General features: G+C 45.3%; 1 protein-coding gene and 1 pseudogene across 1 annotated transcript; one reads left to right on the forward strand and one right to left on the reverse strand.

Moving 5' to 3' along the window:
* The first annotated feature begins 559 nt into the window (after positions 1 to 559).
* CEBPE (CCAAT enhancer binding protein epsilon) lies at positions 560 to 3,388 on the forward strand. The gene is made up of 2 exons (XM_043986964.1): positions 560 to 1,705; positions 2,732 to 3,388. Exons 1-2 carry the CDS (start codon positions 1,199 to 1,201, stop codon positions 3,065 to 3,067), a joined length of 843 nt encoding a protein of 280 aa, XP_043842899.1. The 5' UTR covers positions 560 to 1,198; the 3' UTR covers positions 3,068 to 3,388.
* A 12,980-nt stretch (positions 3,389 to 16,368) lies between these two features.
* Positions 16,369 to 18,877, reverse strand: LOC122742873 (annotated as a pseudogene).
* Positions 18,878 to 22,539: the final 3,662 nt, after the last annotated feature.

The raw sequence follows: 22,539 nt of genomic DNA on the forward strand, positions 1-22,539 counted from the left end.
AGGTTAGCTAGGTGGCAAGTGGATAGAGCGCCAGGCCTGGAAGCTAGAAGACTTCAGATACTTCCTAGATGTGTGACCTGGACAAGTCACTTAACCCTGTTTATCTCAGTTTCCTCTTTGTAAAATGAGCTGGAGAAGGAAATGGAAAACCACACCAGCATCTTTCCCAAGAAAACCCTAAATGGCATCATGAAGAACAACCACCACCTCTGCCTCCAAATCCAGGGCTCTTTTCATTGTTTCAGCTGTTCCCCTAGAGCAAGCAGTAGTTTTAAAGCCATTTGGCCATCTATTAGTTTCATTAAAAAGGGTGTTCACTACTTCTGGGTCAGCAGCCTCAAGCACTCTGTGAAACCAGTCTGCCACTTCTTTCCTGGTCCATCACTTCCCTTCCCTTCCCTTCACTGCCCTGTCCTACCCTATCTTGCCCTGCCTCCAGGAGGCTGTCTAGGTGGGTGGGATTTCTGAGGGAGGGGCAGGAGCTATCCCTGAGATAGGTGGAGCCCAGTCTGAAGGGGGCAGAGCTAGGTCAAGGGTGGAGCTCAGGCAAGTGTAGGGGTCTGCCAAGGAAGGGTTTTCAGTGCTCCCCTAGGACCTGTAACTTCATTTTACTCAAAGCAATTTGGGAGCCAGAGGAAGAGACAAGGTAACTTGCAAGTGGGACTCAGGATCTCATGGGGTGAGAGTGAGGGGTCTACTTGGAGAAGCACCAACACTCATCAATGCCAGGACTCTGATGTCCCCCTTACTCACCAGGGAGAGTAGAAGAGAAAGCACCAGCAAAAACAACTTTAACTGCTAAACAGGCCAAGGACCTACCTCCTTTGGTGGAGACCAGCTACCTACCTTCAAACTCCTTCTCCCGGGACTCACCTTGTCCCCCTCTGCTAGCTTTCCCTTCTCCCCCTACTACCAACATTGCACCAGGGAGAGAAGGGGGAAAAGGGAAGAGGAGAGGCACTGACCGCAGCAGAAAGGAAAAGGAAGCAGCACAAAGGAGGGAGTAGAGAGGCCACAGAGGAGTAGGGGAGAAGGGGAGAGAAGGCAGGAGCCAGGAGAGGGGAAAATCCTAAGAGAGAGGAGGTGATAGAGTTGAGAAGGAGCAAGAGGAGAGAGGGACGCCAGACACCCAGAGGGGGATTCCCCAGACAGGGTGTGTGGCCAGAGGGCGGGGAGAAGAGGGGGGGCGGTCTAGGTCATGTCCCACGGGATCTACTACGACTGTGAGCAACGAGGAGGCCAACCACTCGAGTTCCCAGGCAGCCGAACTGGGCCAGGGGAGCTGGGGGACATGTGTGAGCACGAGGCCTCCATAGACCTGTCTGCCTACATTGAATCCGGGGAGGAACAGCTCCTCTCTGATCTCTTCGCGGTCAAGCCACAACCTGAGCCTCGAGGCATAAAGGGTCCTGGAACTCCTGCCTTCCCCCACTACCTCCCTCCAGACCCCAGGACCTTCGTCTATCCAGCCCATGCCTTTGGCCCTGACCGGAAGGGCCTGGGGCCCAACTCCTTCAGCCCGGCAGAGGGCTATGATCCCCGAGCGGTGTCCGTGAAAGAAGAACCTCGGGGGCCAGAGTGTGGGAGAAGCTCTAGCCGAAGCAGCTACAACCCACTGCAGTACCAGGTGGCACACTGTGGGCAGACCGCCATGCATCTGCCCCCAGCCCTGGGCACACCCAGCCAGCCCCTTCGAGTCCTCAAGGTAAGAGGTTAGCACACTCATTCTTGGTTCGTTGGGACCTCTGTAATCAAAGGCTTAGAGGTTTAGAGGGGATGAGTCTCCAAGGTCCGACTGGGCCCTTCTGTCTCAGATGACATCTCTCTTTAAAATGCTATGCATTATAGCCAATGCCCCACCCTTAGCCCACTTCTATGCGCTTTGATGTCTGACAAACCCCTCTCTACATCTCTTCAGCTTCTGAACCACTCTCCAGATCCTCTTTCTAGAGCTCTGCAGATTCTAAATTACCCCAAGATCCTGAGACTTCTGAATCTTTCCACACCCCTCAGGACAGCTCTAGGATTCCCATATGCCAAAGTCTCCTAGATAGAGCTGTCTATTCTGAGGCACCTCAAAGCCTTCCGTGGAGTTCTTTGAATTCTGACCGTTCCCAGAGCCTAACCCACCAAACACCGCTCTAAAGGGGTCTGTGGATTCCAAACTGTCCTGCTTTACCCCCACCCCCACCCCCACCCCTTCAACTTTGGCCGTCTGCCTTTGCCTCCTGGCTGGCTGACCGGAGAAGAGGAAATGCTCATAAATTTCGAAGCGGGAGATTCAGGATAGCTATTGCGGGAAATGTCCTGAGCAGTGTGAGAAACTGAAATAGGTGGCTGAGGAAAGCTGCTAGGAGGTGGGTGGAGGTGGGAGGAGGTCCTTCCTCTGAAATCTTTAGGACAGGGAACCCTTGGTTTGGGCTTCAGTCTTGCCTGGAGGCAGGGGGATGGATGATTTGATATGAAGAGGGTCTCCTAGACCAAGATGTATAAGGCAGTAGAGGGGAAGGGGCCACTGGATCCTTCTCTTCCCCGTCATTATTCGTCTCCCCCACACACACACACACACTACTATATATCTGTCAGTCCGTTGGTCGGTCCTTTTTCTCCCCTTTCTCTCCTTTTCTTTCTCCCTTTTCTCCCCTTTCGACCTGCTCACTCCCAGCCCCTAGTTCTCAACCTCCGTGCTCTCTGCCTAATCTCTGGGTACCTCTCACCCTGCCCACCACAGGGTCCCCTGGCTGCCGCTGCTGCCCCTCCCTGCAGTCCTCTCCTCAAGGCTCCCTCTCCGGCCGGACCCCCCCATAAGGGCAAGAAAGCGGTGAACAAGGACAGCCTAGAGTACCGGCTGCGGCGAGAGCGCAACAACATCGCGGTCCGCAAAAGCCGGGACAAAGCCAAGCGGCGCATCCAGGAGACGCAGCAAAAGGTGCTGGAATACATGGCAGAGAACGAGCGGCTCCGCAGCCGCGTGGAGCAGCTCACCCAGGAGCTCGACACCCTGAGAAACCTCTTCCGCCAGATCCCTGAAGCTGCCAGCCTCATCAAGGGAGTGGGCTGTGGCTGAGCCCCCGCTGAAGGGCAGAGGGGGCGATCCTCTCCCCCTCTGCCCCTGAGGGACTTCTCGACTCCCTGTATCCCTAGGGGGAGGATCTCAGTTTAGCCTGGGATTTCTTCCCATATATAGGGTACGGTTGATGCCCTCAGGCAGACAGAGAAGACGGACTGGCTGCCGAGCCAGCCCCAAGGCTGGGAGCAGCACCCTGGGCAGGATTTGGAGACTGCACTTCCCCTAATACACTGAAATACTGCATCCCTTTGTCCTCGGACGTTTTTTAGCCTTCCCTGTAACACAAATGACAACTTACCGCAAAATAAATATTATGTGCCATGGACCTAAGTATTTCCTGTCATTAAACGAGGGCATTTACTAAAAGTGATATTTAAAAGCATCTTTCCCCTTATCTTCTTCCCCCTGTATTACACCGTAGGTGGCTGCCTCCGTTGCTGTGACAGTTTGGGAGGTGGATAAAAGTAGTAAGAATAGCTAACATTTATATATCAAGATAACGTTTATAAAGTGCTTTCCAAACACTTAAGTAGAGCAGGTATACCTCCACTTTACAGATCAGGAAACCGGCTGAATTGTTCCCAATCACCGGGCTAATCTGTTGGGGTAGTTGGGGGATGGGGATGGCAGGGAAGGAGGGTGTTGTGGATCTGTGAAAAGTGTTTCTATGACTCAACAAAATTCACACGGTGATCCATGTGTTAGTGTTATATACCACGATACAGTACCATACCAGATGTGGTATGGTACCTCTAGCAGAAAGGGCAAGAAACATGGGGACTACCTTTGTGTAGGTATTATATGCTTGAGTTTAAGTTAGAATCAGAGGTCATAATGACAATGACTTACATTAAATAGCTTGTTAAGATTTACAAAGTTTAAAACGTTTAGGGCAGACCAAATAATTAGCACAGGGTCAAGCATATGCTTAAAATATCTGTTGAACCCAACTGAATTAAAGATCATAGAACATTATTAGAACTAGAAGAGCCCACCAAAAAAACCCAAAAACAAACAAAACCCCCCCAAAAAAACCAAAGAACTAGAAGAGCCTTTAGAGACCATCTAGTATGACTCCTTAATTTTAGAGAAGAAACTGCAGCCCAAATAAATTAATTGTCCAAAGCCTCACATCTAGTTAATGGTTGAGACCAGCATCAAATAATCACAAATCTTCCAAATGGATGGAGCCCCCAGGTCATCCCACAATCTAGTCCCCTGCTTTCACACAGGTAAGGTATTATACCCATTGTATCGATGAGGAAACTCACATTCAAAGAGATGAGGCAACTGGTTACCCAGCCTGTTAGTGGCAAAGTCCAAACTAAAACTCAGATCTTTTCCCTGGAGAGTATTTTTTCCATCTGCTTACTAGCATTGACCCAGAATATGTGTCAGGTGTACATGGAGTAGCATATAGCCCAAGACCAGGCACATATTGGATATTTAATAGGTATTTGGTGAATGATCATGCCAACAACACAGGGAAGGGATAAAAAGAAGCAAATAGTGAGGAGCAGCAGAGCAGCAGATATCTCTGCTCAGCTTGGTCCCCATCAACTGTAACAGCTTGGAAAACTGACATCAGACATCAGAAAGAATTCGATGACAGAGAAATGGGTGTGGCAGATCCCCCCCCCATAGACTTGTCCCAGAGCAGATGTTGGGGTGTGGGGGATGTCCTCTGTCTCTCCCATATTTGAAGTCTCTCTAGACTTGCCTCTTTCAGGTCTTCATTTCTTTTGTGTCCCTGGGTGCCTTTAGGTCTCACCTCTCCCTCAGTCTGGTTAGTGTTGACAGGTTTCCAGCTCAGCTGGAGAGGATTTATTTCCTTGCTGTATTAAAGGCTTGTTTTTGGAGTTCATAGGAACCTTTTGGGTTTGGTACAGGGTCTCTGTGCCTGATTTGGGGAGCCCCGTGGGACACTGGCGCCTTCTTTACAGCCCAAAGAGATAGGTTGCATAAGGGGGGTTGGTACAGAGCGCGGTGAATGACTCAACCTCCGGAGCAAGTGCGGTTTGGGACGGGGAGCAACCAGTTCCCCTCTTTTCTCCTCCCCAGCTCAATCCTACTGCCCCCTGCATTATTGTCAAGGCTCTTAGTGTAGTGAGATCTGCATAGATTAGGAATAAACTCCAAGTCTTCCTTCCTATGACCCTGAATTGTGTTTCCCCAAAATTCTCTTAGAACTAGGGTCTGTGCTGGGCAAAGTTTACTAGAGGTGAGGATGTCATCCTCAACATGAACATACTGTGGTCATCATTGTAATCACTAGTATCAATTTCAAACTTACTATTGTTTTCCTTGATCTGATTTTTTCCCATTTATGGAACATTTATGTTTACTTGATCTGATTTTAACTATGCAGACTAACTAAATTCATTTCAACCATCTGTTGTTAAAATATGCAAGGTGACTTAGTGGATAGGGTCTAGGGAGTCAGGAAGACCTGGGTTCAAGTCTCAACTCTGACACATACTGGTTGTGTGACATGGAGCAAGTCATTTAATATCTCGGTGGTCCAGACAATTATTTAATAACTAATTTAAGATAATACATTTCAGAGCAGGTACTGATCTGCATTAGCAATAAGAGTTTTCTCCTTGAGAATTTCCTATGCCAGTGAAATCACAGGTCCAATAAAAAAAAATCCTAGGGACAGTAATATCTTAGTGATAGGACAAGCATTTAGAAATTCCACTCTTTCCTTGGACCCTGCATGGGCAATCTCTAGCTCTAGTATGTTTGTGTGTATGGGGCCATAGGGGTGGGGACAGTGAGGGGAAGATAGGGTATCTTTATCCTAGTCCTTCAGGTTGATAACCTCAGAATCATCCTTGACTCTTCTCTCTATGCCCTCCCTCATATCCAAACAACTGCCATGTCTTTTTCATTCTTTCTCTACATCTCGAGTCCTTTCTCTTCCTTCCTTTTTCTTTTTCTTTTCTTTTTTTTTTTTCAGTGAGGCAATTGAGGTTAAGTGACTTGCCCAGGGTCACACAGCTAGTAAGTGTTAAGTGTCTGAGGTTGGATTTGAACTCAGGTCCTCCTGAATCCAGGGCCGGTGCTCTATCCACTGTACCACCTAGCTACCCCCTCCTCTTCCTTCCAATCACATAGCCACCACCTTAGTTGAGGCCCTCAACCTCTTAATGGTTTTCCTGCTTCTAGTTTCTCCTCTCTCCAATTTATTAAATAAGATAACATTTGTCAAGTACTTAACACAGTGCCTAGTCCAGAATGGACACTTAATAAATGCCTATTTCTTTTTCTTCCACAGTTGCCATCACCTTCCTATGCCTTACAGTTCTGATCACTGTAGTCTTCTGTTCAAAAATTGTTCTTTGGTGGCCCCTTGTTACCCATAATATAAAATACAAACTCACCGGTTTTGTATTTAAGGCCTGGCATGATCTGTTTCCTATATGCCTTTCCAACTTGATTTCATACCACCCCATCTCACAAACTACTTTTCAGCCAAACTGGACTATGAGTCATTCCCCATACTTGGAGTGCACCTCTTCTTCACCTGTGTTGAATCTTTGTCTTTCTTCAAGGCTCAACTCAAGTGCCACTTTCTCTGATCTATCCTGAACAACTCCACCCCATCCCCAAATTTTCAGTGTTCTCTCCTCCTTCCCTGCTTAATTTACTTTGTACTATATTTATCAGTGTACATGTTGTACACATGTACAACCACCCAGTGGAATATGAGCTCTTTGAAGACAGAGATTGCTTTGTTCTTGTGTTTGTATTCCCATGCCTAGCACAGTGACTTGCCTGTAGTAGATGCTTTCTACATGTTGTTTTTTTTTTTAAACGAACAAGAAAGTCCCTGGATCTTTTTTACTCCTTTTAGGACAGAAGCACTCCCTCTTTATCCTAGCATTACCTGGTAGGACCTATTCCGAACCCTGGGCTTTCCTCAGTCTTGGGAGAGAGAAGTCCTTCTTCCTATATCTCAAACTTACCTCTTTAATATAGGGCAATTTTCCTCAGGTCCCTGGACTACCTAAGGTAGAACTTGTTTGACCCAGAAGAAGAGAGTGTTGGCTCTTCTGTCCTTAGAATCTGTTCCTGACAGACGGCCTCCATCCTATTTTCCACTTTCACTTTCCACCTCCACTGCTGTAAGAGAGAGAGAAAGGAGGAAAAAACAAAAGGTAGAGCAGGCAGTGCAGAGAGAAACACCTGAGTGAAGCAAACCAGCATTTTTTTTCTAGGCTTAGCAACCCAACATGATGCACCAGGAATTAGAAGGCATTTTGGGGGGATGGGAGGGAAAAAATTGGTACAATGAATGAATGAAGCATTTTTGGGGGGTGAGGCAATTGGGGTTAAGTGACTTGCCCAGGGTCACATAGCTAGTGTCAAGTGTCTGAGGCTGGATTTGAACTCAGGTCCTCCTGAATCCAGGGCAGGTTGATCTCTCCACTGCGCCACCTAGCTGCCCCAAATGAAGCATTCTGCTAAGCATTGGGAATTTAAATAGAAGAGGTCACTCCTGCTCACAAGGAGCTCACATCCTAATGGGAGAGACAACCCATATTAAATAAATGCCTTGCCAGCCAAAGATCAAAACAACATGCAAATGACCACCCATGACTTTGAAGCAAAAAAAAAAAAAAAAGGTACATTTCCTATCGGAGTTGGAACCCTGAGCACACAAGAAGTGAAAAAAAAGTCAACTGGAAGGAGAGGAAGGGGAAGACTATGGGGAAGAGGGGGCAACAAAGGGAGGAAGCTGCCCCAAGGTGAGCTTGCCAAGGTCAATATCTTGTGAAAGTTACTCCCCTTTCTGACTTGCCGGTCCCCCTCATGATTGCCACATCCCGGGGCCCAATCCCAATGTCGCAAGATCCCGGTTGGGGTTGTGGGGGCTGGGGGGGGGGTGAAGGCAGAGGGGCCCCCTCACACCTCTCAGTCCCATCCCCCACCAGAAAGGAACTGGATGGAGGGGCAGCCCACTGGAAAAAAAAAATAGAAGAGGTGTGAATTTGCATATAGCTGCCCTCCTGCCTATATCCCCACCTCAAATTATCTATTCCATGTCATTTCATACACATTCCATCACTGGCATTGTATCTCTCCACTCAAAGCATTAATAACATTAACCTTAAATAGCCAACTATCATAACACTACATGATATCTCTATGTCCATGATGTCTAGCCTCGGACAGTTACTAGTCATGTGACCCTGAGCAAGTCGATTAACTGCTGCTTGCCTCAGTTTCCTCATCTGTTGTACTCAGTGGCCTCTAACATCCTTTCTAGTTCTAAATCTGTTATCTTGTGATCCTTTCATTGGGTTCTACTAACATCAGCAGCCCTGAGAGGAGCACTGGAGAAGGGGAAGGAAAGCTTAATTTTGCTGGAGGGCAGTCAAAAAGGGACTTCATAGTATAGTCAAAAGAATGCTGGTGTGTCAGCAGAGTTAAATGGCTTAATGGATAGAATCAGGAAGACCTGAGTTCAAATCCAGCCTCAGACACTTACTAGGTATATGACCCTGGGCAAATCACTTAAACCTTGTTGGCTTTAATCCACTGGAGAAAGAAATGGCAAATCATTCCAGTATCTTTGCCAAGAAAATCCCCAATGGGGTCACAAAGAGTTGGATACAACTAAATAACTGAATAACAACAATAAGACTTTAGTTCTATTAACAATTCTACCACTTAACGATCCATGTGACATCTCCCCTCCCCTGCCCCACCAGTGAATGACTTCACCTTTCTAGGACTCATTATCCTCATCTGTAAAATCAGTGGGAGCAGGGATTGGATTAAATCATTTTCCAGAGCTGACATGCTATGATCATATGATTGACCTTGCTCAAGGAAAGTTGCACTGATCATGGGCATGAAAGGGACTATGCCATTGGGGGACAGGAAGGGAGAAGAAAACAAGATTAGGCCCTCAGGGGACAACGTCTAGGCCCTAGGATGCTGTTCCATGGACCTGTATCTGGACAAAGCCAGTTTTGAAGAGATGAGAACTCTGAGATAGACAGCCCAGAAGACCCACTCCAGACCTTTCTCCACCACTTTTAGGCAGAAATGGGACTGAAACTGACCCATAGAACAATGTCATATGACCACTTTATTTTCCAAGAAGATTGAGGTCCCTTTTCTGAAGGCTTTGTATTCCAAAGACCCATTATCCATCATTGCTCTGCCCTTACACTGGTCCCCTAGCACTGCCACTCCTGGCCAAGCCATCCGACCCTGCTGCAATCGGGACGGTTTGCAAAACCCCCGGTTGGCTCCCACTCTGTCACCATCTGAGGTTAGGACTGTCCCAGAGAGATAAGCCATGGCCCCACCCACCTGTCCAGCCCACAAACCTCACAAACAGCCATGACCACAAGAAACATAGGTCTCCAGAGAATTGGCTCAAGCTTCAGAAAGCCCTTACTCAGTCTAAGTCCAAAGACCCTTCCCCATCCCTAATCCACTCCTCATTGGATCCTCTCTGTTCATGCCCCACCATTTATCCTTACCCCACTCTCCTCAGAATCTTCTTGTTGTCACTTCCACCCTTTCTCCTAACACTCCCATCCTTTTTTGCCCTCATCTCGTCTCTTATCTCTATCTTCTTTTCTTGCCCCTAGTTTCTCTATCACACCCATCCCTTTTCCTTAACCTCCACTTTTCTCTCATCCTGCCTTCATAGTTTCCTGAACTTCATATTCTTCAATTCCTTTGGCTCCATCCCCCCTCCTCAGATCCCATGATTTTACCTCACACCCCTCACCTTTTCTGAATCCACCATTCTTTTCCTCATCTCCGCCTTCTTTACTTACCCCATGCTTTCACCATTCATCTCCAACCACTCTCAATCCTTTTTCTCCTCAATTTAACACATATTCATAAACAAGCATTTACTATATATATGTATATCTATCTCTATCTCTATCTCTATACACACTCTGCTGGGCTCTGGGGATATGAAAACATGACCAGAATAATACCTGCCCTCTGGGAGCTTACATTCTAATACGCAGGCACAATATGTACATAGATAATTAAATACAAAGTATATTTTAGAAATTTCAAGAGGAAGAAGAGCACCAACAACTGGAGTGATCAGGAAAAGCTTTATGTAAGAAGTGGCAACTGAACTGTGCTTTGAGGGAAATAGGGATTCTCTGAAGGAGAGGTTAGGAGGAGATGGCATTTCAGATATAAGGGACTTATTGTGTGTAAAGACAAAGAGGTGGGAGAATGTCTTTACATGGAATAATTCGCAGTCAATTTGGAGCAGAATTCAGAATTTGTGAAGGGGAGTAATATGAAATAAAGCTGGAATGGTAGGTAAGAGTTAGATTATGGAGAATTTTGTATTTTATTTACAGGACACTGAAGACTTTTGAGTAGGGGAGATATGGGGTAAGATCTGTATTTTAAGCATGGCAACTATAGAAAGGTTTAAGAGGGAAGAGACTGGAATAAAAGAGACCAATTTAGAGGTTATTGCAGTAGTCCAGGCAAGAAGTGATGAGGATTTTTTTTCACCCCCATTCCTTCTCTCCTCATTCACATTCCTTCACTCATCTCTGTGTTCATCTCCACCCTCTCTTCTCATTCCCTTTCTTTCTTTACTCCCATTGTCTCATCTCATCCTACCTGGTCTCCTCACTCTCATTTTCCCTCCTCACCACCATCTTCTCTTCTCATCCCCATTCTTTCCCCTTACTCCCACTATTTTCTTCACCATCACCATCTGTCTTTATTTTCATTCTCTTTCCTTACCCTCATATTGTCTCCTATCTTTTTTTATCTTCTCTTTTCAGCCAATCTTCTGACTTCATTTTATCCCTTTAATTACTCTTTGTCTCAGTTTACCTCCCTTCTCCCATCTTTGTCTTGTTACTCCATCTTCCTCCTCTCACCACCCTGCTCCTCTCTATTCTATCCACTTTTCTCTTTGATTAGTCTCCACCCATCTTTTCTCTTTTGTAGCCTAATTTTTATTGATAGAGTAAACTCAGACTTAGGTTAAAATCCTGTCTCTGGCACATTGGCTATGTGATCCAGGGCAAACCACTTCATTTCTCTGGTATATAGGTAACTCTACATGACAAAAAGTTGCAATGCCAACATGCACTGGTAGAGGGATTTTTCTCACCTAAAGTTCCCTATACCAATAACAGGTCCAGTTCTGATCCTTAGGATACATCCCTCTTCCCTCCCCTACCTAGAGAACCATTCTTTGTAACAAAAATTTTAAAAGAGGGAGAAAAAAAACAACACAATTCAGCAAAACCAAGACACATCAGCCAAATCTAACAATATTCAATTTTCCAGATCTGTAGTGCCTATCTATGCAAAGAAGGGAGAACTGTGCATTTTTCAACTCTTCTCTAGGGCTAAGCTTGGTCCTTATATTTTAAAAAGTTTAATGTTTTTTGATCTTTTGTTTTTACAACACCTTTATTTCCCAGTATATTCTTTCCCCTTCCCCCACCCAGGGACCCATCTCTTAATATTTTTTAAATTATTTTTATTTTGAATTCCAAATTCTCCCCCTCCCTCAAGTCCTCTCCCACCCATTACAAAGGCAAACAATATAATACATATTATATATGTGATGCAAGACATGCAAAATATATTTCCATATTAGCCATGTTGCAAAGAAAAAAAAAGCAAGAAAATGAAGTGAAAAATATTCTTTAATTTGCTCTGTTTATTGGTTTTCTCTGGAGATGGATAGTATTTTTCGCCACAAGTCCTCTGGAATTGTATTGATCAGAGTAACTAAGTCTTTCACAGTTGATGATCATCACAATATTGCTGGTACTATGTAAAATGTTCTCCTGGTTCTGCTCACTTCACTTTGTATCAGCTCATGTAAGTTTTCCCAGGTTTTTCTGAAATCATCCCTTTCATCATTTCTTATAGCACAATAGTATTCCATCACATTCATATACCATAACTTGTTTAGTCATTCTCCAATTGATGGGTATCCCCTCAGTTTCCAATTCTTTGCCACCACAAAGAGAGCTGCTATAAATATTTTTGTATATAGAGGTCCTTTTCTTTTTATCTCTTTGGGATACAAATCTAGTAGTGGTATTGCTGATGACCCATCTCTTGTAATAAAGAATAAAAAAGGAAAAGCAGCACAGCAAAACTAATCAACACATTAGCCAAGTCCAACGTAGAAGCACTGTTCCAGACCTATAATTTTTAGCTTTGGCAAAAAAAAAAAAAATAGGGAGGGAAATGCATTCTCAGATTCTCAGAGCTCTTCTTTGGGACTATGCTCCATCCTTATAATTAGAGCTCAGTTTGATTTTTGCTATTCTTTCAATTCACATTATTGTAGCTGCTGCCTATGTTATTTTCTTGACATTTACTTTGTTCTGATTCAGTTCATATCAGTTTTCTCATGCTTCTATGAATTCTTCATATTCATTGTTTCTCATAGTACAATAACATTCCATTACATTCCTGTACCACATTTTGATTAGCCATTTCCAGATTGATGGGCATCTACCTTGGTTTTACAAAGTTGTTTTTTTTACTTACTCACACCCCACCTCTCAAAAGACTATCTGTGGTTATGTCAAAGGAGAAAATGCCAGAGATGTACAATATCTTGCAGCGCATTTGTGCTACTCCCCCCACTCCCCCACCCCACACACCAGATTGAAGAAATGGCAAGAGAGATAAAAGGCAGAACCTAGCTGTGGTATGGAGTCTGTTTCTGAGCTTCCTGATACCAAAGCACAATTTAATGACTCAACTGCTCTCCACCTCTTACTCTTTTAAAATAGAAGTATATGAATGGTCAGTGAGTGAGCTATTTTTCTCCCATTATACAATCAGAATATTTGTAAGCAGGTATGCATGGGTTGGATCTGTTTCTCGTAGTACTCTTATCCTTCTCTTTTTTTTTTTTCCCAGGGCAATGAGGGTTAAGTGACTTGCCCAGAGTCACACAGCTAGTGTCAAATGTTTGAGGCTGGATTTGAACTCAGGTCCTCCTGAATCCAAGGCCAGTGCTTTATCCACTGCGCCACCTAGCTGCCCCCTCATAGTACTCTTTTTTTTTCCCTCATAGTACTCTTTTGTTTTTGTTTGTTTTGTTTGTTTTTTGTTTTTTTTTTTTAAGTGAGGCAATTGGGGTTAAGTGACTTGCCCAGGGTCACACAGCTAGTAAGTGTTAAGTGTCTGAGGCTGGATTTGAACTCAGGTCCTCCTGACTCCAGGGCTGGTGCTCTATCCACTGCGCCACCTAGCTTCCCCCCTCATAGTACTCTTAATGTATGTAAAGAGAGACATTAAGTCACCATTTCAAAGCCGGAAGGGGTCTTAGAGACCATTTAGTCCAACTCTCTCACTTTACAGAGATCAAGAAATTGAAACTCAAGAGGAACTTTAGGGGATAGAGCTTTCTTCAGAGATCTCAAAGCACAACTGACATTTACAAACCAACTGAAGTTATAGGAGCCAGCAGCTTCCCCTAGTGTAGAACATAGGCATATAATCACAGTAGAAAGCAGTGCCAATGAGGAGGAGAAAGTAGTATCTACTTGAAAGTACAAGGGAATTTCAGATGGCTGAGAATATTTGACTCCTGAGAAAAATAATAGCTGACATTTATAATAGCATTGTAAGGTTGGCAAAGGACTTTACATGTATCCTTTTATCCCCAAAATGCTGTGAGATAGGTAGCATTATTATTAATATTCTACAGGTGAGGAAACTGAAGCTGGATTTGATCTTGTCTTCCTGACTCTTAGGCTAACTTGTTTATCTACAAAACCACTTAGCTGCCTCTACTGAGAAAAAAAAAATCATGACCATGAAAACTGGGATAGGTAGAACCAGAAGCAAGGAATAGAAGGTTCAAAGAGGCATATTTTGTCTTCATGGCAAGAAAAAATTCCTAACAATTAGAATTATCCATAAATGGAATGGACTACCTCTGCCTCCCTATCATGAGAGATCTTCAGAAAGGGTCCAGAAGACCTGTTTTTCTAATATGTTATGACAGGATATTCTTTTCTGGTATGAGTTAGACAACATAGTCCCTAAGGCCCCTTCCATCTCTGAAATTCTATGATTCTGTTATAATCTGGTCTATATGTAACCCTTCTTTGTCTTTTTTTTTTTTTGGCAGGACAATAAGGGTTAAGTGACTTGCCCAGGGTCACACAGCTGGTAAGTGTCAAGTGTCCGAAGTCAGATTTGAACTCAGGTCCTCCTGAATCCAGGACCAGTACTTTATCCACTGTGCCACATAGCTGCCCCACCCCTTCTTTGTCTTTAGCCTTCTAGGGCTTTATACCTAACAGGGATTTCTGGGTCAAAGGATTTGGATGAGTAATTTCTTTAGCATAATTCCAAATTGCTTCCCATAATGGTTGGACCAAATCACAACTCCATCAACAACATATTATTTTGCCTATGTCTCCTCAGCCCTTACAACATTAACTTTCCCCAATATGTCATCTTTACCAATTTTGCTGGGTGTGAGGTCAAACCTCAGAGTTATTTTGATTTTGCATTTCTCTTCTTGTTATGATTTGGTGCAATCTTCCATATGGTTTCTAAAAGTTTGTAATTCTTCTTTTCAAAACTGTTCAAGTCCTTTTAATTTTTCCCCTAATTCTCCTTACCCTGTTTTTTCTTCCTCATACAACCCTGTAACTTGTCATCTCCTTCTTCCTTTCTTCACCCCCTCATCCCTCTTCACCTTTCTTCTGTTCACTTTTCTATTCAGTCTATCTTACTTCAACCACCTCAACCAATGGTATCCTTTTCAACTACTTCCTTCCCTTGCCGCATCTCATTCCTTTAGTGCCAGTTTCCGGTTGCTTTTTCAGCTCCTCCCTCACTGACATCAAGACCAGCATTTGGGTCCCCTAGCTTTTCCGGCCACATCGTTAGAAGGCCTTAAGAGGGCAGCAGAACCTCACAAAGCTACGGTGAATGGCAACCACCAGGACTGGGACTCAAAAGAAGACACGGCCAGACCCAAGGTTCATTAAGGCAAAAATCAGTCCAATTTTTCAAGCTAGGCCAAACCAACCTGATTCCAAAGAGGCACACTTAGGAAATAAAAATATGGCTAAATGCCACAACTACCACTCAACTACTTCTCCTTTGAATTTTATGCCATAACTTCATGTCACTATCTTCATTTTATTTGTCTCTATTACCTACTGACATCCTGGACACTTCCACCATGACTGTAGAACATAGTTCAGAGTCTTTCTCTCCATCCTTTCAATATCCACATTGATGACTCTTCCTCAGAATTCTTTAAATTCATCCACTCCTATGACTTCCCCCTCCCATCTGCTTCAGTTACTCACCAGGGTGGTCACATCTTAGACCTCATCATCCCCTCCTACCTGATTGCTTTGAAATTCCTTTTTCTGACCATTATCTCCTATCTTTCCACCTCTCCCAATCAATCAATCATCAAGCATTTATTAAGTGTCTACTATGTCCCAGGCACTGTGCAAAGACAAAAATTAAAGAGTCCGTGGTCTGCTTACTATGACTATGACTGTGACTACTACCACTACGAAGTATAATCCTAATAGTTAGCATTATATAAGTGTGCTTTAAAGTTTGCAAAACACTTTACAAGTATTATCTTATTTTATTCTCACAACAACCCTGGAATGTAGGTGCTATTATTATCTCTGTTTTTACAGATGAGGAAACTGAGGCAGAGGTTAAAAATACAATAGAACATGTTGTTGCACAGGGTCATCCAGCTATTAAGGATCTGAGGCTAAATTTGAATCCCAGGCCCAGAGTTCTCTGTATGTGCCACCTAACTGCCTGGCATACTGACTAGATTCACAACTAATTTATGCTAACTTCAACTAGTTCCTCACAGCTGAATGGCAATTCTTTTACTTATTTCCTATTGTTTCTCTATTACATTCCCCACAACAGACAGTCACTTCTCAGGCCCACACTACCATCCATATCCCTTCTTTTTTTCTTTTTTTTTTTTGTCACTGAATGGGAATCTTGTTACTTTCTATGGCAAGAACAAAAAAAGATTTTCTTTCTTTTAAAATCCTCCAGCCACCAGTGAAATGATCAAACCTCTTTAGATGGAGTCTGATGATGACCCAAAGTAAAAAGAGCCAGGTAGGGCAGCCCACAGCGCCTGGGGGCTGGAGGCCCAGCCCCGGGGAGTGTTGGGAGGAGGGTGGGGAGGGGGTCTCACGGGGAGATGGAAGTGCTCATCTGCAAGTGATGCCCGAGCTAAGTCCGAGGGCAAGGGGAGGAAGGGGCAGGGGCAGGTGAGCAGGGCCAGGGCCTCACTGCTGCAGCTCCTTCATCCGGTTCAGGGCACTGCCTGCCTGGAACTAGTCGATCTGCATCTCATTGAAGGTGTGGTTCAGGAGGATGGTTTCCTGGTTCCCATTGGGGTGTTTGATGATACACTTCAGGGGCTTGCCAGGAGCAAAGTCTTGGAGCCCCTGAATGGTCAGTTTGTCCACAGGGTGGATCTTGTTGTAGTCAGCGGGATCAGCAAACATCAGAGACAGCAGACCTTGTTTCTTCAAGTTGGTTTTGTGGATCCCGGTGAAGCTCTTGGTGATGATGGCTCAGTCCCCCAGGTGACAGGACTTCAGGGCTGCATGCTCCCGGCTGGACCCTCCCCCATAATTTTTATCTCCAATCACCACCCACTTGATGCTGTGTTTCTTGTGGTAGCGGGCAGTGTCTGTGACGGGCCCAAACTCCTGGGTCACGGCGTTTCTCACTGAATTGGCTTTCCCGTTTTCTATGTTGATGGCACCGATCAGCAAGTTGTTGGAAATGTTGTCCAGGTGGCCCCAGAATTTGAGCCAGGGGCCAGCGGCAGAGATGTGGTCAGTGGTGCACTTCCCCTTGACATTGATGAGGATCTGAAGGCCTTCCAGGTCTCTGCCATCCCACTTGTCAAAGGGCTCCAAGAGCTGCAGGTGCTGACTGGTGGGGCTCACATCCACGCACTGGGCACTGCCGTCTTTTGTGGGGTGCTGGTAGGTGTCCTGCCCAGGGTCAAATTCCGCTTTGGGAAGCTCGTCTGTGTCAGGGGGCTCCAGTTTGAACTTCTCGCCGTCTTTGCCAGTCAGGAAGCCTGTCTCCGGGTTGAACTTGAGGGTGCCGTCAATGGCCAAGGCTGTGACAATCTCTGGGAAGGTGACAAAGGAGTGGGTCTCCGGGTTGGCATCATTGTGGCCTGTGAAGTTCTTGTTGTAGGAGGTCACTATGGTGTTCTTCTCGCCCTTCTTGATGTCTTTTCTGTCCCACTGGCCGATGCAAGAGCCACAGGCATTGGCCAAGATAATGCCTCCCACATCACAAAGGATCTTTGCGTAACCATCTCACTCAATAGTGGCCCGGATCTGCTCCAAGCCAGGGTTGATGGTAAACTGAGACTTGCATTTCAGTCCATGGGCCAGGGCCTGCTGAGCCATGGCTGCCGAGCACCCCATGTCCTCGTAGCTGGAGTTGGTGCAGCTGCTGATCAGCCCCACTCGGATGTCTAGTGGCCTTTTCTGCCACAGCTCCCACATCAGCCACGGGGTGGGCCAGGTCTGGGGTGAAGGGCCTGTTGATGTGGGGTTTGAGCTCCTTGAGGTTCATTTCAATCACTTGGTCATAGTGGCAGCCCGGGTCAGGCACCAAGTGGTCTTTGAATTCAGCAGCCAATTTAGCAATGTCGCTCCAACCAGTCTTGTTGTTGTTGTTGTTTTTGGTGAGGCAGTTGGGGTTAAATGACTTGCCTCGGGTCACACAGTCAGTAAGTGTTAAGTGTCTGAGGCTGAATTTGAACTCAGGTCCTCCTGACTCCAGGGCTGGTACTCTTTCTACTGTGCCACCTAGCTGCCCTGCTCCAACCGGTCTTGCTCAGGTATTTCTTCATCCTGTGGTTGTACGGGAACACAGAGGTGGTGGCACCTATTTCTGTACACATATTACAGATTGTCGCCATGCCAGTACAGAAGATGGAGTCCACCCCGGCCCGCGGTACTCAACAATGGCTCCAGTCCCGCCTTTCACAGAGAAGATGCCAGCCACCTTCAGGATCATGTCCTTAGGAGAGAACCAGTCGGATGACACGCCTGTCAGCTTCACACCAATCACCTTGAGGCACTTCAGCTCCCAGGGGATGCCCGCCATCACGTCCACAGCATCAGCTCCGCCAACCCCGATGCAGATACTCCCCAGGCCACCCCCGTTCGGGGTGTGGGAATCTGTACCAATCAGCAGCACCCCCGGGTACGAGTAGTTCTCGAGGATGATCTGGTGGATGATTCCTGAGCCTGGCTTCCAGAAGCCCATCCCATACTTGGCGCCTGCTGTTGCTAGGAAGTTTTAGACCTCCTGGTTAATGTTCTTGGCCTGCCAGAGGTCCTTCTCACCACCGACCTGGGCTTCCATCAGTTGGTCACAGTGGATGGTGGAGAGCATGGCCACCTTGGGTAGCCCGCTGCTGATGAACTGCAGCATGGCCATCTGTGCTGTGGCATCCTGCATGGCCACATGGTCTGGCCACAGCCGCAGGTATGACTTTCCCTGCTCGATTTCCTGTTTGGAGGGGTCATCCAGGTGGCCATACACAATCTTCTCCGACAAGGTCAGCAGCTGGTTCAGCCTCTTCTGGATGATGTTGATGTTCTTCTCCAAGAGCTCATACTGGATGTAAGCATGTGGCTTAAAGTGACTCATGGCCACCTTGGCCCGCTGGCACAGGATAAGAGCTACATGGTACCTCCGGACCCCATTGCCCAGCACCTTCTGCAGCCGGGTCACTAGCAGGCTGTAGGGCGCCATTTTGTGCACTGACAAAGATGTGGTCGCGTGAAAGTCCATATCCCCTCTTTTTTAGACAGATAACCTCACCTCCTACTTCACTGAAAAAGTCCACGCTATCAGATGTGAATTCTCTCCACACTCCTTTCAATGTCTTTACCCATCCTTTCCTCAATATTCTTTGATATTAAAGGAAGAAGTAATCTTCCTCCTTGACAAAGTGAGGATCTGTGTACCCTCAGCCAACCCCTCCCCATCTCCTCCATCAGCCTTCTTTTCTACCATCCATCTTTACTGTCTCCCAGTCAGGAAACATACTTGTGTCTTGGAAAGAGACAGTAAAAATGCCTTCCTTTGTTCTCAAACTTTCATAAAAAGTGGTCTATGCGTATAGCTTCCACTTCTGCACCATCTTTGTAATCTCACTTCTGAACCCTGCCCCCACTCTACTTAAAATGCTCTTTCCAAGAATGATCACCTTCCCACTAAAGTCAATGGTTTGTTCTTTTTCCATCATCATGCTCCTTGCCCTCTCCAAAGCATTTGACACTTTTTGCAAATCCTTTATCCCTTCCTTCTTTGGTTACTATGGCACTGTAACCTCATCTTCCTCCCTTTCTTATCTCTATTCTGGCATTTATGTTGACACCTCTTTCTGTTTCCTAAAAGCAGAAGCCCCCCAGGTTCTTGCTTTGGCCCTTTTAAAGGCAGACATCACCAAGTGTCTATACCTCGCTGTCTTCTCTATCATGTAGACTCCCTTCCTTGGTAATCATATTCACTTCCAAATGTTCCTTCTATGTAGATGAATCTCAATTTATATCTGTATTTTCAACCACCCCCTAGAGTCCTAGTTCCATTATTTCTGTCTTCTGGATATTACCATCTAGCTGTTCCACCAGCACCTCAAATGCTACATATCCAAAATTTACATAATCTCCCCTCACAAAAAAGAAAACCCCTTAACTCCCTCCTAACTTTCCTCTTCATGTTGATGGCATGACCATTTTCTTAATCACCCAATCTATGTATCTCTAAGTCATTTTTGGCTCTTCTATGTCCCTTACCCCCAGTATCCAATTAATTTCTACTACCATAATATCTCTGGAACCCTTTCTTCCCCACCTTCTGACTCCCTCAGCAAAATCAGGCCTTCATTATTTCTCACATTAACTATCATATATAGCCTTCTAATTTGTCTCCCAATTTCTCCCCAAGTCTCCAATCCATCCTTCACTCTCCTACTAGAAAATTTTGTAACGTACAAATCTGACCCTGTCACTCCTATACTCAAACATTGGGTCCAAATGCCTTACTCAATGAAATATAAATGCCTTCCTGTGACATTTAAGGCCCTCTCTAATCTGGATATGACCTAAAGCTAAAGTGATCTTAGGCTCTATTATTATAGAATGTTGGGTCCAGAGCTAGAAGGGACCTCAGACAGCATGTTTTACCTTAGAGGAAGAAACTATGGTCGAGAGTGGTGATGTGACTTGCCCCTGGTCACACAAGTAGTGACAAAGTCAGAATATGAAGCCGGGTCCTCCTTAAAACTTTAAAGCTGGGGCAGCTAGGTGGTGCAGTGGATAGAGCACCAGCCCTGGAGCCAGGAGTACCTGATTTCAAATCCAGCCTCAGACACTTAACACTTACTGGCTGTGTGACCCGTGGGCAAGTCACTTAACCCCAATTGCCTCACACACAAAAAAAAAAAAAGAAAAGAAAAGAAAAAGAAAAAAGAAAACTTTAAAGCTGAAGGCAGCTAGGTGGTGCAGTGGATAAAGCACTGGCCCTGGATTCAGGAGGACCTGACTTCAAATCCGGCTCAGACACTTGACACTTATTAGCTTTGTGACCCTGGGCAAGTCACTTAACCCCAATTGCCTCACTAAAAAAAGAAAAAAATTAAAATATAACTGGGGGCAGACGGGTTTCAGTGGCGGGGCGGGGGGGGGAATATATATATATATATATATATATATATATATATATATAATTGGGAAATGTTTAACAAAATAAATAAAAATACAATAGAACATGTTGTTTTTCAGAATATAATGGTCTCTGCCACATTTCCTTCTTAATGAAATCTTTCAAGGCAGAGATAGTTCTAGTGCCACCTTCTCCATGAAGCTTCCTCAGATGCCCTCAGCCACGAAATTCCTCCTTAGATTCTTTATACTGTTCTACTGGTCAATGAGGGAGCAGCTCTTAGAGCATGTTTGCATTTGCTTTCCTAATGGGTTATATAGAGCATAAGTAATATTACCTGCATTGTTCCAACCCAGCACTTGGAGGCTTGCTGAGCTTACTTCTGTCTATCACTGACAGTCAGGGAGGAGGAGGCAGGGCCATGACTGGTTAATGATGAGTTCTCTGGTTGGTTGAGAAGCTGGAACTAAGTTTAAATACCAAAAAAATTTTTTAATCTCTCTGCCCATCCCTTAGCTTTTTTTTTTTTTAACTTTTCCTCTCATAGTGATACAAAAATTGGTGTGAACCTAGGAGAAGGGAGGCTGGAAGTCCTCCCCTCACCCCTGCCCACACACATACAAGGTCATATATCCCTGAATTTACAGTCATTGTTTCTTTTTGTATTTATTCTTCCTAGATCTTAGGCAAATTAGTATCTAGATAGGGAATTGACCAGGTTACCAGCTCCTGCCACCAGAAGTATTCCCAACAGTCAGTGGTAAGAGAGACCACCAGAGCCAGTATCAGAGATAGCCAAGTGCAGGGAGGAGCCAGCAAAGCTAAGTTGGGGGGCAGCTAGGTGGCGCAGTGGATAGAGCACCGGCCCTGGAGTCAGGAATACCTGAGTTCAAATCCGACCTCAGACACTTAACACTTACTAGCTGTGTGACCCTGGGCAAGTCACTTAACCCCAATTGCCTCACTAAAAAAAAAAAGAAAAAAAGAAAAAGCTAAGTTGGGTGACCTGTTTGATCCATCCCAGAAATGGATTGACCTATCAGCTGAGACCTCAAGTCCTTCAAGTAACTAGCCCAGCTAAGCAAAGGGAACAACTAATCCCTCACAGGTGCCTTGCTCTGAAGTGAATGTGGAGAGGATTTTGCAAAGGGGAAAAAAGGACTTACTGAGTCCTACATATTCTCAATGGGTGTGCCTAACTACCCTTATACTTGAAGCTTGTGAGTGTGCCCACTCTTCCTAAAGACCTTGTTGTGTAAGAAAAGGAGGTGGGGTGGGGTGAGCCCCTGGTTAAAGAGTTGTTGGGTTTTTTTGTAACTTCTTTCCTTGCTATAACTTCTTAGTAAAATATCCCTTTTGTAAAAGCCAATCGATGTCAACTGACTGATTGATGTGGAGAAAACATTACAGGTGGGAGATCATTATCAAGAAGATTAGAAATCCAAAACTGGGGGGGGGGGGGCGCGCGCAGCTAGGTGGCGCAGTGGATAAAGCACCAGCCCTGGATTCAGGAGGACCAGGGTTCAAATCTGGCCTCAGATACTTGACACTTACTAGCTGTGTGACCCTGGGCAAGTCACTTAACCCCCATTGACCCACAAAACCAAACCAAACCAACAAAAAAAGAAGATACTTAAACCCAGCTAACCAAAAAAAAAGAAATCCTAAACTCAGATTACCTTGAATCCCTGAGGGGTGCAGTAGTGAGCTGCTTTTGGGGAGCCAAACTGCCAGTTTGAGTGAGTCCA

The sequence above is a fragment of the Dromiciops gliroides genome, chromosome 2 (assembly GCF_019393635.1).
Source record: "Dromiciops gliroides isolate mDroGli1 chromosome 2, mDroGli1.pri, whole genome shotgun sequence".
NCBI classification, from domain to species: Eukaryota; Metazoa; Chordata; class Mammalia; order Microbiotheria; family Microbiotheriidae; genus Dromiciops; species Dromiciops gliroides.